The following is a 17172-nucleotide window of genomic DNA, read 5'->3' on the forward strand; positions in this document are numbered from 1 at the left end:
TTCTCCAGAAGGAGAGTCTGGGAAAGAAGAGAGAAAGTAGGCTTTAATTTTTTTTAAACTTTTAGGTTTATGCAACAGTGTTAAATGTGTCTGTCTTCCTTACACTTCAAAGCAGGGACATTTTGAATCACCGATAGAAATGATCTGTATGAGTATTTTGATGAAAGGTTAATGATGTTTACTTGAGTGCTGAACTAAGGTGGAGGCGGCAGATGGCAAACATGTTTTTTACCACTACTGAGTTTACAAATAATGACCAAATTCAACACGTGTAACTTGAGCAGTGTGTTCTTGCCATTCAAATGGCTCCAATAAAAACTAAGCCTCTTACTTTTGTCTTCCAGATTGGTCAGGATTACACAAATGTTCAGCATTTAAGTGAAGTTAAAACCGTAGAGTACTTTTACGGTATACCTCTATAACTGAATATCTTTTTCTGTAATTGAGTAGATACTCTTGACGGCGATAGTCACTGTGTCCTATTGTCCTTTAACACGTGTCAGATTCATCAGAGGAGCATAAAGTGCACATCCAAAAGAGCAGATGTGAGACAGGACCATTTCCACTGCCTAAGAACCATGGCCTGGAGCATATGATCTACTTTGCCAAAGAGGAGACCGGTCCAAAGAAACACATATGTTTACTACTTCACCATTTAAAAACCTGACCAAGATCCTGAGTAAAAGTAAAGAAATTAAGTTGCATGGCAATAATACCAAAGACAAATGATTTTAGTTGACCATAATGTGAGTAAGAGATGCCATTTGACTCAAATTAGAACCACTACACCCTATTGTTCTTTTTCAAAGTACAGGGTGGGACCACTGGGACATCCAGAAATCAGATAAGGATGTCACAGTGCATGTGATGTCTGGGACTGAGAGTATCAGGTTCTGAGGTTGGACAGCTCCAGCTCCAGGCAGCAGTTTTCAATTACACTGTTTTTTCCTTTTGTGGAGGACTTGAGGACATAAATTGCTAGGCTCCACATTGAAGCAGTCATTCAACAACAGACCTAACCATGGAGTTCAGAAGAACCTGTTTGGTTTTTGGAATACTCCTCTTGGTGAACTGCTCATTCCAGCAGGCTTTCCCTACGAAGAGAATGGTTAAAAAGGGTAGGTGGTGGGTGCCTCGCACTCTATATAATGGTCAGAATGATATGTATGTCCAGTGTTGAAATTGTTTTTAAATCAATAATTTTGAATCTGAGAGAAATTAAATGTTTGTTACACACAGCTCTCATTGTTCGGAAGATTAACTATTTTGAGTAAAATAGGATTTTATTAGTCTTGCCAGAACATTGCCTGCAATACACATCAATAATTTCAAGCAACACATCTGGCATTGCCACCTCACTGGAGCAGTAGCCTATTGCTCAAACTTTGAGTCATCTTTGAGTCCATCCTGTTCCCCTCCCCCGTTTCTGTTCTGTCATGCTCCAGATGAAGGCAAAGGCGCAGCCATAGAGGAGCTGCAGAAGCAGATCAATGACATTGTTCAGGATCTAAATATTATGAAGGAGCAACAGGCTTTGCAGTCAGGTGAGATTCACACACACTGGTATTGTTCAGGAACTTTTGGACATAAATAACAGTATCGGTTTCTGTTTTAACACTTCTAAAGACGCTCTGACACTACAATTTTCACTTGGCTCCTCAGTTTGTTTGAAAGGGGTCAAGGTTCATGGCAAGTGTTTCCTGGCTGAGCCGCTGAAGAAAAGCTACCACACAGCCTTTGACGACTGCATTGCCCTGGGGGGTGTACTCGGTACCCCCTTGTCCAAGGACCAGAACGACCAGCTCAGCGACTACGTCCACCAGAGCATCGGCCCAGGCGAGCAGATCTGGCTGGGCATCAGCGACATGGTGACTGAGGGCAACTGGATGGATCAGACGGGTAACAGCATCCTCTACAAGAACTGGGACTCTGGTTCCAGATCCCCAAAAACAGATCGTTCCCAGAACTGTGTCATCCTCTCGGAGGCCACGGGTGGGAAATGGTTAGACAAGAACTGTCGTGAGGAGAAGGCCTCTGTCTGCGAGTTCAACATAGTCTAAGGCACGCCATTTGTTAGTTGCATTTCCCATGATTGAATTATTTTGTGTTCGCTACCATGTATTCTTTTCTACAATGTACGCTTTGGTTTTAAATTCAACCCCTGAAAATTTATATTTTTTAACATTTGGAACAAGTTACTGACAGTTTTCTAGAGCTGATAAGGTTATCAAAAATGTTGGAGAATTCTTTGTAAAAAAACATGTTGGTTTCTTGGACACAGATTAAGGATTATCCAGGACTAGGATTAATCTGTGTCCGGAGGCGAAACTGTCCCAATGACAATGACACATTTTCATGTGAATTTGCACAAGTACAAGATCCTTACGTTACCATATAGATTGCTTTCCTATCTAATTTACAACAATTATTTCAGAGTGCTAGCCTTTGAATACTTGTTTGTTTTCATCACAAGATGTCTTGCCTGAACACATAAAATCTCAATAAAAGTTATGAAATTATAATAGGGGCTTGTCTAAGAAAATGTAAAGACATTGAAAACCCAACTATTACACGACTGAACAAAGAAAACGTCTTAGGAAGACACGTTCATTTCACATGTATCAAATCTTGTAGCGGGAAAAGTGACTTTAAAAAAAATATTTTTAAACCTTCAAACAGAGATGAGACAAAATTGTAAACACAGAGGTGTATTACCGCAAGAGGATTGTCATAATCTGTTGACCCTTGGCGTCTTGCTAAAGGTTTGGTTGTTTCCCTTAAAAAGTCCCTCTTGGCAACTAATTCAATGAAAACCTACCATACAATCATCCTGCCTTCCGTGGTTGAAGTTCCTGTGGTTATAACAAACTACAAGCCAGGACTTTAAAGAAGGTCACAGGTTTTAGCCAAAGAATGAAAGAATGTCACTTTTCCCATCACTATAAGACACCCTCTGAAGCAATATTGTTTTGGATTGATTCCCTTATCTATCCTAGATACAGTATTCACAATATCACACTGTACTCAGACCACTCAATGTCTAAGGAATTTATAAAAATAAAAAAATTGGCAGAGAAATTTATAAAAACACATATTTACAGAGAAAACCCCTTGCCACAAGGCATAAACAACGCTAGGTACAAAACTAACAAACAAAACAAGCAGCCCAGCACTTAAACCCATAACACACCAGTGTCCAGGGCAACATTCAAGATATACTAGCATATAAAACTATTAAAATACTATCAAGAAATATACACAAAAACCAAGTAGACCAGTAATGTAAACACAGAAGAGCAGCACCGTGTGCCGTTTCAGAAATTACTCTCTAGGAGCTTGGAGGAAACAGACTCAGGCTCCAATGAAAGGCAGTAATAGTCATTTGTCTGATGGTCTTGTGCAGTAGGCACAACACCACTAATAGACTCCCTGAATGTTACGCAAAGGCACATTTACACCCCATTTCTCCACTGCACTCCACCTGAAACACATTGAGCTATGTAAAATGAGTAACAGTAGTCCATCTCACAGTACCACCTCACGCTAAATGGATTCCTCCCCCTTCGAGTCGAAGGTCTCTGGATCTAGGATTTGGTTTGCCCCTGACAGTCTAATCGTATTAATGTCCCCAGTGCTCTTGAACGTGTAGAGCTCATTGTCTACCATCCTGCGGTCCATGAAGCCCATGCTGTCCTGGCGGTCAATGGGCGTGCGAGGTCTCGACGGGATGAAGGTTTCCGACGGGTCCAGGAAAGGTCTATACTCGTCCATCTCAGGCACCAGTTCAGGCTCATGTTCTGCAGCTGTCTCTGTGATCTCTGGCACTCCATCCTGGAGCGCCATGAACGTCCGATAGGTGTCGACCGGCTGTCCTTGGAAGTGGTCCTGGATGGCGCCCACGTAGCTGGGCTCGCGCAACAGGTGGCTGTACACCATGGTGTCTTCGATGGAGGCGTAAACGTGAGACTCGCTGTCCGACTGAGTTTTGGGGAACACATGATCGCCTGGGATGAAGATATTCCCTTTCCCTATGCAGATGGAAGCCTCTTTGACCATCGCTCTTTTCTTCTTCCTGCAAAGCACAAAAGAGGAATACAAAATGGTCAAGAAGACATCACACTATTGGGGGGGCAAGTCATAAAATGACCTCAACATCAAAGCTATATATGGATTGTTTTGGTGAGGCAGGTGTTCTCACCTGAACACCAAGAAGACTGTCAGCACAATAAGCATAAGGAGCAGCACTGCTCCCACAGCACCCAGGATGCCGCTCAGGAGCAGCTCTACAGAGAGACACACAAGAAGGAGCGAATCGTGATTACATATGGTAAGAATGAGACAAATATAGCTGCAAGTAGCAATGAAATGAGGTGCTAGCGTATGAGCACGTTGGAACACAGTTGCATAGACACATTATAAACCCTTCCTTGTAACAATTCAAAACACTCATCTTTGATGTATTGCGTTGCTTTTCTCAAATGTACTAGAGACAGTAATACATGCTGAGAGTTAAGGTTCACACATGAATTGCATGCAGTTTCATTAAAATGTTATACATACACAGGACCTTCAGAAAGTATTCAGACCTCTTGACTTTACACATTTTGTTATAACCTTACTCTAAAATTGATTAAATTGTTTTCCCCCCTTCATCAATCTACACACAGTACCCAATGACAAAGCAAAACAGATTTTTAGAAATGTTTGCTAATTTATTCAACATAAAAACTGAAATATCACAAGTATTTACACGTTTTACTTAGTACTTTGTTGGAGCACTTTTGGCAGCGATTACAGCCTAGAGTCTTCTTGGTATGACGCTGCAAGCTTGGTACACCTGTATTTGGGGAGTATCTCCCATTCTTCTATGCAGAGCCTCTCAAGCTCTGTCAGGTTGGATGGGGACCATTGTTGCACAGCTATTTCCATGTCTCTCCAGATGTTAGATCGGGCTCAAGTCCGGGCTCTGGATGGGCCACTCAAGGACATTTAGAGACTTGTCACGAAGCCACTTCTGCATGTGTGTAAGCTATGTGCTTAGGGTCGTTGTCCTGTCTGGAAGGTGAACCTTCGCCCCCCAGTCCGAGGTCCTGAGCGCTCTGGAGCAGGTTATCATCACTAGACTCCCAGTTCGTGCAGCTGCTGCCACCATGCCTTACCGTAGGGATGGTGCCAGGTTTCTTCCAGATGTGACGCTTGGAATTCAGGCCAAAGAGTTCAATCTTGGTTATCAGACCAAAATAAATGTTTCTCATGGTCTGAGAGTCTTTAGGTGCCTTTTGGCAAACTCCAAGCGGGCTGTCATGTGCCTTTTACTGAGGAGTGCCATCTATCTGGCCACTCTACCATAAAGGCCTGATTGCTGGAGTGCTGCAGAGATGGTTGTCCTTTTGGAAGTTTCTCTTATCTCCACAGAGGAACTCTAGAGCTCTGTCAGAGTGACCATCAGGTTCTTGGTTACCTCCCTGACCAAGACCCTTCTCCCCCGATTATGCAGTTTGGCCTAATGGTCAACTCTAGGAAGAGTCCTGGTGGTTCCAAACATCTGCCATTTAAGAATGATGGAGGCCCCTGTGTTCTTGGGGACCTTCAATGCTGCAGAATGTTTTTGGTACCATTCCACAGATCTGTGCATCGACACAATCCTGTCTCGACGCGCTACGGACAATTCCGTCGACATCATGGCTTGGTTTTTGCTCTGACATGCACTGTCAACTGTGGGACCTTATATAGTCAGGTGTGTGCCTTTCCAAATCACGTCCAATCAATGGAATTGACCTCTGGCGGACTCCAATCAAGTTGTAGAAACATCTCAAGGATGATCAATGGAAACAGGATGCACCTGAGCTCAATTTCAAGTCTCATAGCAAAGGGGGTGAATACTTTAAATAAGGTAGTTCTGTTTTATCAAATGTGCAAAAAGTATCAACATCTGTTTTTGCTTTTTCATTATGGGGTATTGTGTGTAGATTGCTGAGGGAAAAAACTATTTAGAATAAGTCTGTAATGTAACAAAATGTGGAAAAATACAAGGGGTCTGAATACTTTCCGAAGGCACTGTGTGTGTGTAGAGATATATCTCAACACCTGCGTTGACACACAGAGAAGTTGAGTTATTAGGGTTTGATTGAGAGCTCAATATTTATTTCCTAGAAAGTTGTGATTTTCTCTTGACATATCGCTGAGCTTTTTTCACACTTAGAGGGATGAACATATATTCTGAGTTGAGTCAAGCTGAGTCAATACTGTGTTGATGATTATGAGATCATCAAGTACCCCTAATAATTCCCATACGTGTGTATTGATGTCATTTACGATATAGACATCCAATTAAAACAACTATTATTGTTTTCTTTTTGCCCTCAAATTTTAGATCTCTTAAGAGTTGTTGAATTAACCAGAAAGGTCTTGTGAGACAAATGCTAGAATTATGCAGATATCTTAGCAAACATATTAGGTCACAACTCTATAGTAACATTACAAATAGGTCCCTTACGGCTAGTCTTCTGCAGGGTAACCTTGCTGAGCACACTGAAGTGTCCATTCTCCGGCATACAGTTGGACATGTTGAGGTAGAAGCTCTCAGGGACCATCAGCTTGTCCTCTGCCTCCTTATCCTCCCTTCGACTCAATAGCTCCTCTGGAGAGCCCAGGGTCTGCACCTTGATGAACGTGTGCCCCTTGCCACACTTGGGCTGGCTGATGTTGGTCAACAGCAGGTCGGCCTGGAGGTGGCCCGGCAGATTGATGATCCAGGACACGGTGGAGTATGGCTTCATGCCACTGGGCCAGTTTGGGGTGGCCAGGAGGGCAGGGGAACCCATTCCGGGCTGGACTGTATATATGATGCTGTCTGAGGGACAAAAGGAAGTGACAAAGAACAATATAGTTTGAACACAGTGGTTGAAAAGAGTGAGAATGTCATTTTCCATTCAAACCATTGTTAAAACAAATCCCCTCGTCATTGCTGTATGTCTGTGCCCTCTTGTGGATGTTACACAAGGAACCATAAAAAGGTAAGTGAAGAGAGTATTAAAGTAACTGTCCAGTGTTTCCAGACGTCTATGAAATATGACCTACAATTAACTACAAAATGAGTGAAATTGTTTTCCGTACAATTTTGTTGAATTAATTATGTTAAAAAGCAGCTTTTCTGTGTTGGAATGGTGGTGGTGTACCCCCAACAACAGAATGGTGTGGGCTTATACCGGTGATTAAAAATATTAATTGGAAATAGACCGCTGATTGGTCAGCTCATCCTCCTCATGCGTATGACATCATACTCTGAGGAAACGGAAAGCATTTTTGAAACGGTTTGAGATACAAGTTTGAAGTGAATTTATGCTTTGGCCACCAATAGAGGTACAGGATGAGTCAACAACATTATGAGTTAACACAACTGTTAAGTGAGATTTTAACTGAAAAGTTACTTTAAAATATTTTTTTTAATGAAAAAAAAACAACTGCGAAACCAGTTAGCATACCTGAGATTTTTTCACTGAAGGACACATTGAGGAAAGGCCCTTGAATCAGGCTAAGGTCCTTCGCTGTGGCAGTAATAGAGACGTTGGAGTGCACTTGGATTTTGCGAATGATGCCTTCGGAGCAGAAGTAGCCAATGGAGGACCCATCACCCTCTGCTACGTGAAGGGAGACACTGCCATTGCACTCCTGTCCTGGCAGGGACTGCCTGAGGTTTCCTGTGGGGGACAGTAAATCCACAGTGCCATATACTGGGATAATGAGGTGCCAGGTGAAGCTTTGAAGTAGCGTAGGGAGGCACGTCGGCATTTTAGGGACCGTGAGGAGAGTCCCAGTCACGGAGCACGAGTCTAAACTCCGGCATCCTGGAATAGATCCACAGAGGCTTGAGATATTATAATGGGTTTTACATACATTCATATTCTTAGTCCATCACATCTTTAGATAAACAAAACACAAAGACCATTTGTTCTAGCTTTGTCACAAATATACTCTAATAAGAAGCTTAAGTGAGAATGGCATAGATACTGTCCATAGTGATTTCTATGTTTTGGAGGCAATACATGCAACGCTAATGTATGTATTGTTACAGTACCTATGGTTTTTACAGATGTCAGACGTAGGTCTTCACTTGGACAGTCCAGGAAAGAAAGCCTGGCTTTGGTCCCTGAGGGAACTGTGATCTTCTCCTGGAGCATAGAGTCCTTCCTCATCTCACAGTAGGGGTCAGATCCCCTCTTCTCAAAGTGGAGAACTAGCCCTTCATCCTCTGACAGATTTACAGTGCAGAGAACTGACCAGGGAATAAAAGACAAACAGGCACAATCATCTTCTGAGAAATAGGTCACCGATCACCACTCATTTAATTTGATTGAATGAATGAATGAATGATCAGGCTAATTTTAGGCTACAATATGTTTTTTAAACATTTATAATGGAAATATTAGTATTATATTGGTTTGGAAAAGTCTAGGGTTGGTTTAACAGATTGCCTGTATAGAATAAAGAAGATTTTTTGTATCTTTACAACACAAATCATGTCATAACAATTTATGATTGCCAATAGCCTTTGTACCTGGATGGCCGCTCCTCATCACTGAGACCCTAAATTTGAGGGACAGGCCCGGTTTGGTCCTGTCTGTCTCACAGTTAAATAGGGTCATGGTGAAGCTGCCCTGCCTGTGTGTTGGCTGGGGGTCCGCCAGGGTCTTCTGGATGCCCACCTTCCCACGCGCCTTGTGGTACATCACCATCACTTCCTTCTTCTGGCAAAGAGACTCTGTGTGATTCAGGAAGTTAACCGTGTAGTTATGCATGCCGGGCACCGTGAAGTCCCACCTCATCAGGTCGTCATCAGGGAAACCTCTAGGGTAGTTGGCTGAGAGGAAGTCTGTATCTGACACCCCTCGAGGTAGGTTGACTTTTACCACAGCCAGCACTGGAAGGAAAGGGGTTAAATGAGGTATAATGACACGACAAATTCTGTAAAGGGAGGTCTACCGAATACATACAAGCTAATAGAGATTAACTCAGTGACCTCAACAGGCATTTATTTTTTATGGCTCCTCCAACAGCTGCCAGACACTCACTTTTAATTTCCGGTCCGACGGTGACCTTGAAGTCCAGCGGCTCCAGCTTCCTGTCCCCAGGGACCTGCAGGGACACCCGGCCCTTGTACAACACCTGGATCCTAGTGATGCTGCCGCCTGGGCAAAAAATGCCGATGGTGGAGAGCCCGGTGCGCTGGTACGTGATGATGGTGTAGGTATGCTCGTCAGGACAGGTCTCAGGGGGTGGAATCTGTCTCATTCCCGGCGATGGGAAGTCCAGCTGGAAGGAAAGGCCAGGTGGAACTTTCAGGTCCCAGGTGAAGGTTCTGTTGAAGTCTGGGAAGAGGGAGGACTCCGTCTGGACGATGTTCCCACTGCAGGTGATCTCTGTGCAATCTGGAGGAGGAAAAACATTATATTAGTGAAGCTAACAGATGAGCAGCTTTTGCACTGTCGAGACTATTTCATTGGGTTCATTGTGTTAGGCATGCTCAATCAAATGCTACTAGAAGTCAGGTCAGGGCCCTGTTGAGGCCAGGAAAATGGGTCTGAGGCGTCTTACCAATCTCCCTGTTGATCTCCACACTGAAGACATCTTGTGGCTGTGGGCAGGTGAACTTCACAGAGGTGTTGCGGGCAGCTCTCAGGACGAGTTCTTTGGGGTTGCAGGTAGGCCCCTCCCCAACACACACACTGCACTCTTTGGCTTTGGTGTTTCTGCTGATGGTGACGATAGTGTCTGGCTCTGGAGTCACGGAGATCATCCGGGTCTCTGAGGAAAATTTGAAACGTAAACACTAATTTATAGATCTGATTTCAACAAAAGATAATTCACTGTACATACACTTCTCACATTAGAGTTAGACATGAACAGAACAGTTGAAAGAGCTTACGTTTCTTTATTGGTTTGGCCGTAAATATAGAGGAATCCACCTCTCTGCCTTTTGGAACTTGCAAAGACACCGTGGCTTGGCTCGGTATATGAAGGTGAGCCACGAGGCCATTCTTGCAGTATGTCTGAGTTTTGACCTCTCGTTCAGTGTTGGTCCTGGTTACAGTGTACTGGTAGCCATCTTGACACAACTCTGATTCAGTCATCTCCTTCAGCCTGTCAACAGGGAAGTCCAAATTCATAACGGTCTTCTCCAGCACACTTAGATCCCAGACGAGTGTTCTAATGAACTCTGAGAAGAGGGAAGGCTGAGCCACACCTGTGGCAGGGCTGCAGGTGTCATTGGTGCATTCTGGGTAAAATAAAATCACATAACAGGTAAGACCGGAAGAAACCTAAACAAAACCTGCTTAACGGTTCACCCTTGGGGCCAGATCTAAAAGGTAGCCTTAGATGTTTTTATGCAGCATCTTCGCTGACAACTACCACCCCAGGATGTCAAATTCTGAAGCATCTGCCTGTGTTGTACATATTTTTGACTGTGTAAATACGGCAATACTGGTTTGATCTAATTGAGCTGGCAGTCTAAAATGAAATCCAATACTACAAAGTTTCTCTAGACTCACCGATTTTCCTGTGGATCTGGATGACGAAAGCACTTTGTGGTGGTTCAGTGCAGTTGAAGAGCAAGGTGACATCCTCATCGGGGACCAGGGCCAGCGATGAGTGACAGGTCGTCTGGGTGTCATTCTCAGTGCCATTGACCTTGCATACGGAACACTGTTCCAATGGAAGGAGCAGTGAGGACGACACAGTCACAGTAGCATCTTTGTCAGGGCGGACGGTCATGCGCAGACATTCTGAGTGAACAGAACGAAGAAAAGGTTATTTTTAATATTTTGCAAAGTCCAAACTGAAAAGGCTAGTTCACTACTATGTCATTGTATTGAGTAGTAAAACTGTTGTTGGAGTCAATGAACAGGCTAAGAATTGAGCTAAAGGTAACAAAAATACATGGAAAAAAAGATTATAAAACAGTGACATAGTAGTTAAGTTTCACTGAACATTGGGAGCAGGCTAGAACCTATTGTCATGTCTGGACTTAAGGCTGCACCAGTTATTTCACAAATACACATCTGTACAGAACACTACATGTTCCGTCAAAGGAAAATATGAATGGAGGTTCTGGGCCATTCCACCATAACGCAATTACGCTTTCACTTAGTTTTTTTTCACTTAAAAAAAATGTATACCAATCAAAAACCATTGATTTCAAAGTTTAACAAACCATACAACTATGCACAAGGCCTACTTTGAACAATTTCCACTGAAAATTTTACAAAAACTAATTTAGTGGAAGAACTATGCAGATGTAAACTTTGGTAACGGAAATATGGTCAAATCTATTATGTAAGCACATTTTCCAAAAACTCTTAAATATCTGCTCCGAATTAAGATTCAAAGATGTCTTCAGAAAGAATGGGGTGTCAAACTATGATTGAAAAAAATATATTTTGGTTATTGAACTACAGCAAGTGAATTGGATTTACACCTGGTAACGGAATTATGGTAATGGCTTCCTGGTTTGTACTACACAGAAATGCCAAATTATGGATATGAACGTCATTCTCCTCATGCTTCACAAGTTTGGGCATCACACAGCAGAGCACAGTAGAGTACAGTGCAATACAGCACAGTAGGGTAGAGTTCAGTAGAGTGCAGCAGAGTACAGTGAGCCCAGTACAACCTACTGTACTCTACTGTATTGTACTCTACTGGTACGCCATCCAAACTTGTGAAACACGCCTATGATAGACTGGTCCATCTGTAGATGTTAACATCGGGGTCAGGAAGGGACCAAATTGCAACTACTATTCAACATCCATGGATGTTCGGTGCTTAGTGGTTGAGGATGCTGGTTACAGTAAATGGAAAGAGAAGGGGCTCATGGGTAGGTGTCAGTAAGAGCTGGGAGAAGTGACATTAACTGGAGAGTGAGAAAGGCAGAGAGGGAGGGGTTGTCCAGACTTGACCATTTAAAAACTCTTGTGGTTTGACCACCAGACAACAGAAAATGCCAACTGTGGTTTGTGACTATTTTGATTTCCCATTTTAGCCAATTCAGTTGCAGTAATTCTTTCCGTTTAGTAACGGAATTACGAGTTTTAATCACTTAATAATTCATAAACAAAATGTATATGAGTAAAATCACTAACTAATTGGTAGGTCTGGCATTACTTGTTACTTCTGTGAACTTACATTATCCTGCCTCTTCATGAAGGAGAGAAATGAGAAAATATCTTAGATGTGTGGGTTTTTGGTAACAGAATCACAAGGCAATATTTCTTAAATTTACAGAAAGTATATAAAAAAAATGTAAAAACTAAAATAAAAGTGTTGATATTAGTTGGCAGAGGTCTTTACATCAACATTAGTGTTTTGAAGTATTTCTGATACCTTTTAAGACCCCTTTTCCATCTGTTTATCCAGGAATCTTTCATTTTTAAGATGTAAAATGATTGAAAAATGCCTTAATTCCCTAAAAATAGACTATTAGCTTCCATATGTCACCTAACTTGACATGTTCCAATCAACTTTGGTGCTCATGGGTCCGGTTAGTTTTTTTTACCCCCTTTTCCTCCCCGATTTTGTGGCATCTAACAGCGGCCGGCCTCGACAGAGCCTGGACTTGAACCCAGAAACTCTATTGGCACAGCTAGCACTGCCTTAGACCACTGCGTCACTCGTGCACCACTTGAGGCCCTCATGGGTCATTTTTAATGGAAATGCCCTTCTGTTACGTTCAAATTGACAGGAAGTACGCTGTATCAAGTCCTGTGTCAGATGACTGGTCTATGCACAAACTTACCATGATAGGATCTCTTTTGTCTTTGAATAGCATATCGACATATTAACAATTCAACATTAATAACATAACCAAACAATGAAATATACTCTACTGGCATATCCAAGTTCCAGAGTGGGGATCTGATGCTTTTACAGTTATAATATAATTTGTAAGCATAGAGTATCCTCTACCAGGCTTTCACCTTATATATGAAAGCCTGTAGAAGTTCTTGTCAGAAAGAGGCTTAAAAAGGGATAGCTCACCCAAATTACACATTGGCTTCCTTACTCTGTAAGCAGTCTATGGACAAGGTATGAAAGCAATCCATGGCTTGGTTTAAATTCCTTGGCACGGTTTCCACATGCTAACGTTTGAGTATTTGTGGCACAAATCCAATTCAAGTTATGGGACTGATATTAGCCTTTTTGTCCATAGATTGATTACAGTGTGAGGAAACCAATATGCCATTCTATAATTTGGGTGAACTATATCTTTAAAAGAAGTTAGAGTATCTAGAGACGGAAGCGAAAGCGAGACATCCGGCTCCCTTTATCGGGGCCGCTCTGGTCTGCTTATTTGGGGGCATTCAGTTTGCGGAACGGTTTGTACTGAACAACACGTTACCCCAAAACGTTCTTGTACAATCTTGAACAGACAAAGGTACGTTTGCACAGTTCTGTGGGTGTGCCTTGAAGCAATGAGTGACGTATTTAAAAGGCAGCAGTGCATTTCGGCCCACAACCCAAACCCTCTCCGTTTTTCAACTGGTCTTTCAGTACAGCACCATTTCCATTTAATTGAACGTTCCACTACGTTTTTCCGTACTGGAGCCAAGGCTACCAACAGAGTGAATGAGAAAATAGATGAAAAATTTTCACCCTCTGCGGGTGATTAGCAGGTTGTGCAATGATACAAGTAAACAGAGGGCTGTGATTGACATAGTAGGCCATTTAACCAATTTCTCTATAAAAAATGGACAACAACTTTAAAACTTTGATATACCTGTAGAGTATATTATGTTATTATGTCATGGCTATCGAAGCTTCTGTTAGGCTAATTGACATCATTTGAGTCAATTGGAGGTGTACCTGTGGATGTATTTCAAGGCCTATCTTCAAACTCCGTGCCTCTTTGCTTGACATCATGGGACAATCAAAAGAAATCAGCCAAAACCTCAGAAAAAAAATTGGAGACCTCCACAAGTCTGGTTCATCCTTGGGAGCAATTTCCAAATGCCTGAAGGTACCACGTTCATCTGTACAAACAATAGTACACAAGTATAAACACCATGGGACCACGTAGCCGCCATACCGCTCAAGAAGGAAACGCATTCAAATCAAATCAAATTTTATTTGTCACATACACATGGTTAGCAGATGTTAATGCGAGTGTAGCGAAATGCTTGTGCTTCTAGTTCCGACAATGCAGTAATAACGAACAAGTAATCTAACTAACAATTCCAAAAAAACTACTGTCTTATACACAGTGTAAGGGGATAAAGAATATGTACATAAGGATATATGAATGAGTGATGGTACAGAGCAGCATAGGCAAGATACAGTAGATGATATCGAGTACAGTATATACATATGAGATGAGTATGTAAACCAAGTGGCATAGTTAAAGTGGCTAGTGATACATGTATTACATAAGGATGCAGTCGATGATATAGAGTACAGTATCTACGTATGCATATGAGATGAATAATGTAGGGTAAGTAACATTATATAAGGTAGCATTGTTTAAAGTGGCTAGTGATATATTTACATCATTTCCCATCAATTCCCATTATTAAAGTGGCTGGAGTAGAGTCAGTGTCATTGACAGTGTGTTGGCAGTAGCCACTCAATGTTAGTGGTGGCTGTTTAACAGTCTGATGGCCTTGAGATAGAAGCTGTTTTTCAGTCTCTCGGTCCCAGCTTTGATGCACCTGTACTGACCTCGCCTTCTGGATGACAGCGGGGTGAACAGGCAGTGGCTCGGGTGGTTGATGTCCTTGATGATCTTTATGGCCTTCCTGTAGCATCGGGTGGTGTAGGTGTCCTGGAGGGCAGCTAGTTTGCCCCGGTGATGCGTTGTGCAGACCTCACTACCCTCTGGAGAGCCTTACGGTTGAGGGCGGTGCAGTTGCCATACCAGGCGGTGATACAGCCCGCCAGGATGCTCTCGATTGTGCATCTGTAGAAGTTTGTGAGTGCTTTTGGTGACAAGCCGAATTTCTTCAGCCTCCTGAGGTTGAAGAGGCGCTGCTGCGCCTTCCTCACGATGCTGTCTGTGTGAGTGGACCAATTCAGTTTGTCTGTGATGTGTATGCCGAGGAACTTAAAACTTGCTACCCTCTCCACTACTGTTCCATCGATGTGGATGGGGGGGGTGTTCCCTCTGCTGTTTCCTGAAGTCCACAATCATCTCCTTAGTTTTGTTGACGTTGAGTGTGAGGTTATTTTCCTGACACCACACTCCGAGGGCCCTCACCTCCTCCCTGTAGGCCGTCTCGTCGTTGTTGGTAATCAAGCCTACCACTGTTGTGTCGTCCGCAAACTTGATGATTGAGTTGGAGGCGTGCGTGGCCACGCAGTCGTGGGTGAACAGGGAGTACAGGAGAGGGCTCAGAACGCACCCTTGTGGGGCCCCAGTGTTGAGGATCAGTGGGGAGGAGATGTTGTTGCCTACCCTCACCACCTGGGGGCGGCCCGTCAGGAAGTCCAGAACCCAGTTGCACAGGGCGGGGTCGAGACCCAGGGTCTCGAGCTTGATGACGAGCTTGGAGGGTACTATGGTGTTGAATGCCGAGCTGTAGTCGATGAACAGCATTCTCACATAGGTATTCCTCTTGTCCAGATGGGTTAGGGCAGTGTGCAGTGTGGTTGAGATTGCATCGTCTGTGGACCTATTTGGGCGGTAAGCAAATTGGAGTGGGTCTAGGGTGTCAGGTAGGGTGGATGTGATATGGTCCTTGACTAGTCTCTCAAAGCACTTCATGATGACGGATGTGAGTGCTACGGGGCGGTAGTCGTTTAGCTCAGTTACCTTAGCTTTCTTGGGAACAGGAACAATGGTGGCCCTCTTGAAGCATGTGGGAACAGCAGACTGGTATAGGGATTGATTGAATATGTCCGTAAACACACCGGCCAGCTGGTCTGCGCATGCTCTGAGGGCGCGGCTGGGGATGCCGTCTGGGCCTGCAGCCTTGCGAGGGTTAACACGTTTAAATGTCTTACTCACTTCGGCTGCAGTGAAGGAGAGACCGCATGTTTTCGTTGCAGGCCGTTTCTGTCTCCTAGAGATGAACGTACTTTGGGGGCGAAAAGTGCAAATCAATCCGAGAACAGCAACAAAGGATCTTGTGAAGATGCTGGAGGAAACAGGTACAAAAGTATCTATATCCACAGTAAAACAAGTTCTATATCGACATAACCTGAAAGGCCACTCAGCAAGGAAGCCACAGGTCCAAAACCACCATAAAAAAAACAGACTACGGTTTGCAACTGCACATGGGGACAAAGATCATACTTTTTGGAGAAATGTCCTCGGGTCTGATGAAACAAAAATAGAACTGTTTGGCCATAATGACCATCGTTATGTTTGGAGGAAAAAGGGGGAGGCTTGCAAGCCGAAGAACACAATCCCAACCGTGAAGCACGGGGTGGCAGCATCATGTTGTGGGGGTGTTTTGCTGCAAGAGGGACTGGTACACTTCACAAAATAGATGGTATCATGAGGGAGGAACATTATGTGGAGATATTGACACAACATCTCAAGATATCAGTCAGGAAGTTAAAGCTTGTTCGTAAATGGGTCTTCCAAATGGACAATGACCCCAAGCATACTTCCAAAGTGGTGGCAAAATGGCTTAAGGACAACAAAGTCAAGGTATTGGAGTGGCCGTCACAAAGCCCTGACCTCAATCCCATATAACATTTGTGGGCAGAACTGAAAAAACGGGTGCAAGCAAGGAGGCCTTCAAACCTGACTCAGTTACACCAGCTTTGTCAGGAGGAATGAGCCAAAATTCACCCAACTTATTGTGGGAAGCTTGTGGAAGGCTACCCGAAATGTTTGACCCAAGTTAAACAATTTAAAGACAATGCTACCAAATACTCAGAGTGCATGTAAACTTCTGACCTACTGGGAATGTGATAAAAGAAAAGCTGAAATCAATCTCTACTATTATTCTGACATTTCATATTCTTAAAATAAAGTGGTGATCCTAACTGACCCAAGACAGGGAATTGTTACTAGGATTAAATGTCAGGAATTGTGAAAAACAGTTTAAAATGTATTACATGTAAAATCAAGTCAGTATCTGGTGTGGCCACCAGCTGCATTAAGTACTGCAGTGCATCTCCTCCTCATGGACTGCACCACATTTGCCAGTTCTGTGCTGTGAGATGTTACCC

At 43.2% G+C, this 17172-nt stretch overlaps 2 protein-coding genes across 3 annotated transcripts in view; one reads left to right on the forward strand and one right to left on the reverse strand.

Moving 5' to 3' along the window:
- Nucleotides 1-869: 869 nt before the first annotated feature.
- LOC112229962 (tetranectin) lies at nt 870-2519 on the forward strand. The gene is made up of 3 exons (XM_024396133.2): nt 870-1118; nt 1446-1544; nt 1663-2519. The coding sequence occupies exons 1-3, from the start codon at nt 1022-1024 to the stop codon at nt 2058-2060; spliced, it is 594 nt and encodes a 197-aa protein (XP_024251901.1). The 5' UTR covers nt 870-1021; the 3' UTR covers nt 2061-2519.
- A 514-nt stretch (nt 2520-3033) lies between these two features.
- The window catches only part of LOC112229959 (CUB domain-containing protein 1), a 41965-nt gene continuing 27826 nt past the window's right edge, over nt 3034-17172 (reverse strand). For both annotated transcript variants that reach the window (XM_024396131.2, XM_024396130.1), the window contains exons 2-11: nt 10551-10784; nt 9926-10276; nt 9595-9804; nt 9072-9428; nt 8558-8920; nt 8078-8275; nt 7485-7847; nt 6497-6853; nt 4199-4283; nt 3034-4072 (exon numbers count right to left, since the gene is read on the reverse strand). In XM_024396131.2, coding sequence (XP_024251899.1) covers nt 3544-4072; nt 4199-4283; nt 6497-6853; nt 7485-7847; nt 8078-8275; nt 8558-8920; nt 9072-9428; nt 9595-9804; nt 9926-10276; nt 10551-10773 — 3036 coding nt within the window. In that variant the 5' untranslated portion in view covers nt 10774-10784 and the 3' untranslated portion in view covers nt 3034-3543. The remainder of the gene's footprint in view (nt 4073-4198; nt 4284-6496; nt 6854-7484; nt 7848-8077; nt 8276-8557; nt 8921-9071; nt 9429-9594; nt 9805-9925; nt 10277-10550; nt 10785-17172) is intronic.

Source organism: Oncorhynchus tshawytscha, linkage group LG31 (assembly GCF_018296145.1).
Source record: "Oncorhynchus tshawytscha isolate Ot180627B linkage group LG31, Otsh_v2.0, whole genome shotgun sequence".
Classification (NCBI taxonomy): Eukaryota; Metazoa; Chordata; class Actinopteri; order Salmoniformes; family Salmonidae; genus Oncorhynchus; species Oncorhynchus tshawytscha.

Excerpts from the sequence above, each read along its gene's own strand:
- LOC112229962 (XM_024396133.2), top strand. The coding sequence starts at position 1,022 with ATGGAGTTCAGAAGAACCTGTTTGGTTTTTGGAATACTCCTCTTGGTG. Across the intron at positions 1,119-1,445 it reads GAAGAGAATGGTTAAAAAGG|ATGAAGGCAAAGGCGCAGCC; the intron begins GTAGGTGGTGGG and ends GTCATGCTCCAG. Across the intron at positions 1,545-1,662 it reads GCAACAGGCTTTGCAGTCAG|TTTGTTTGAAAGGGGTCAAG; the intron begins GTGAGATTCACA and ends TTGGCTCCTCAG.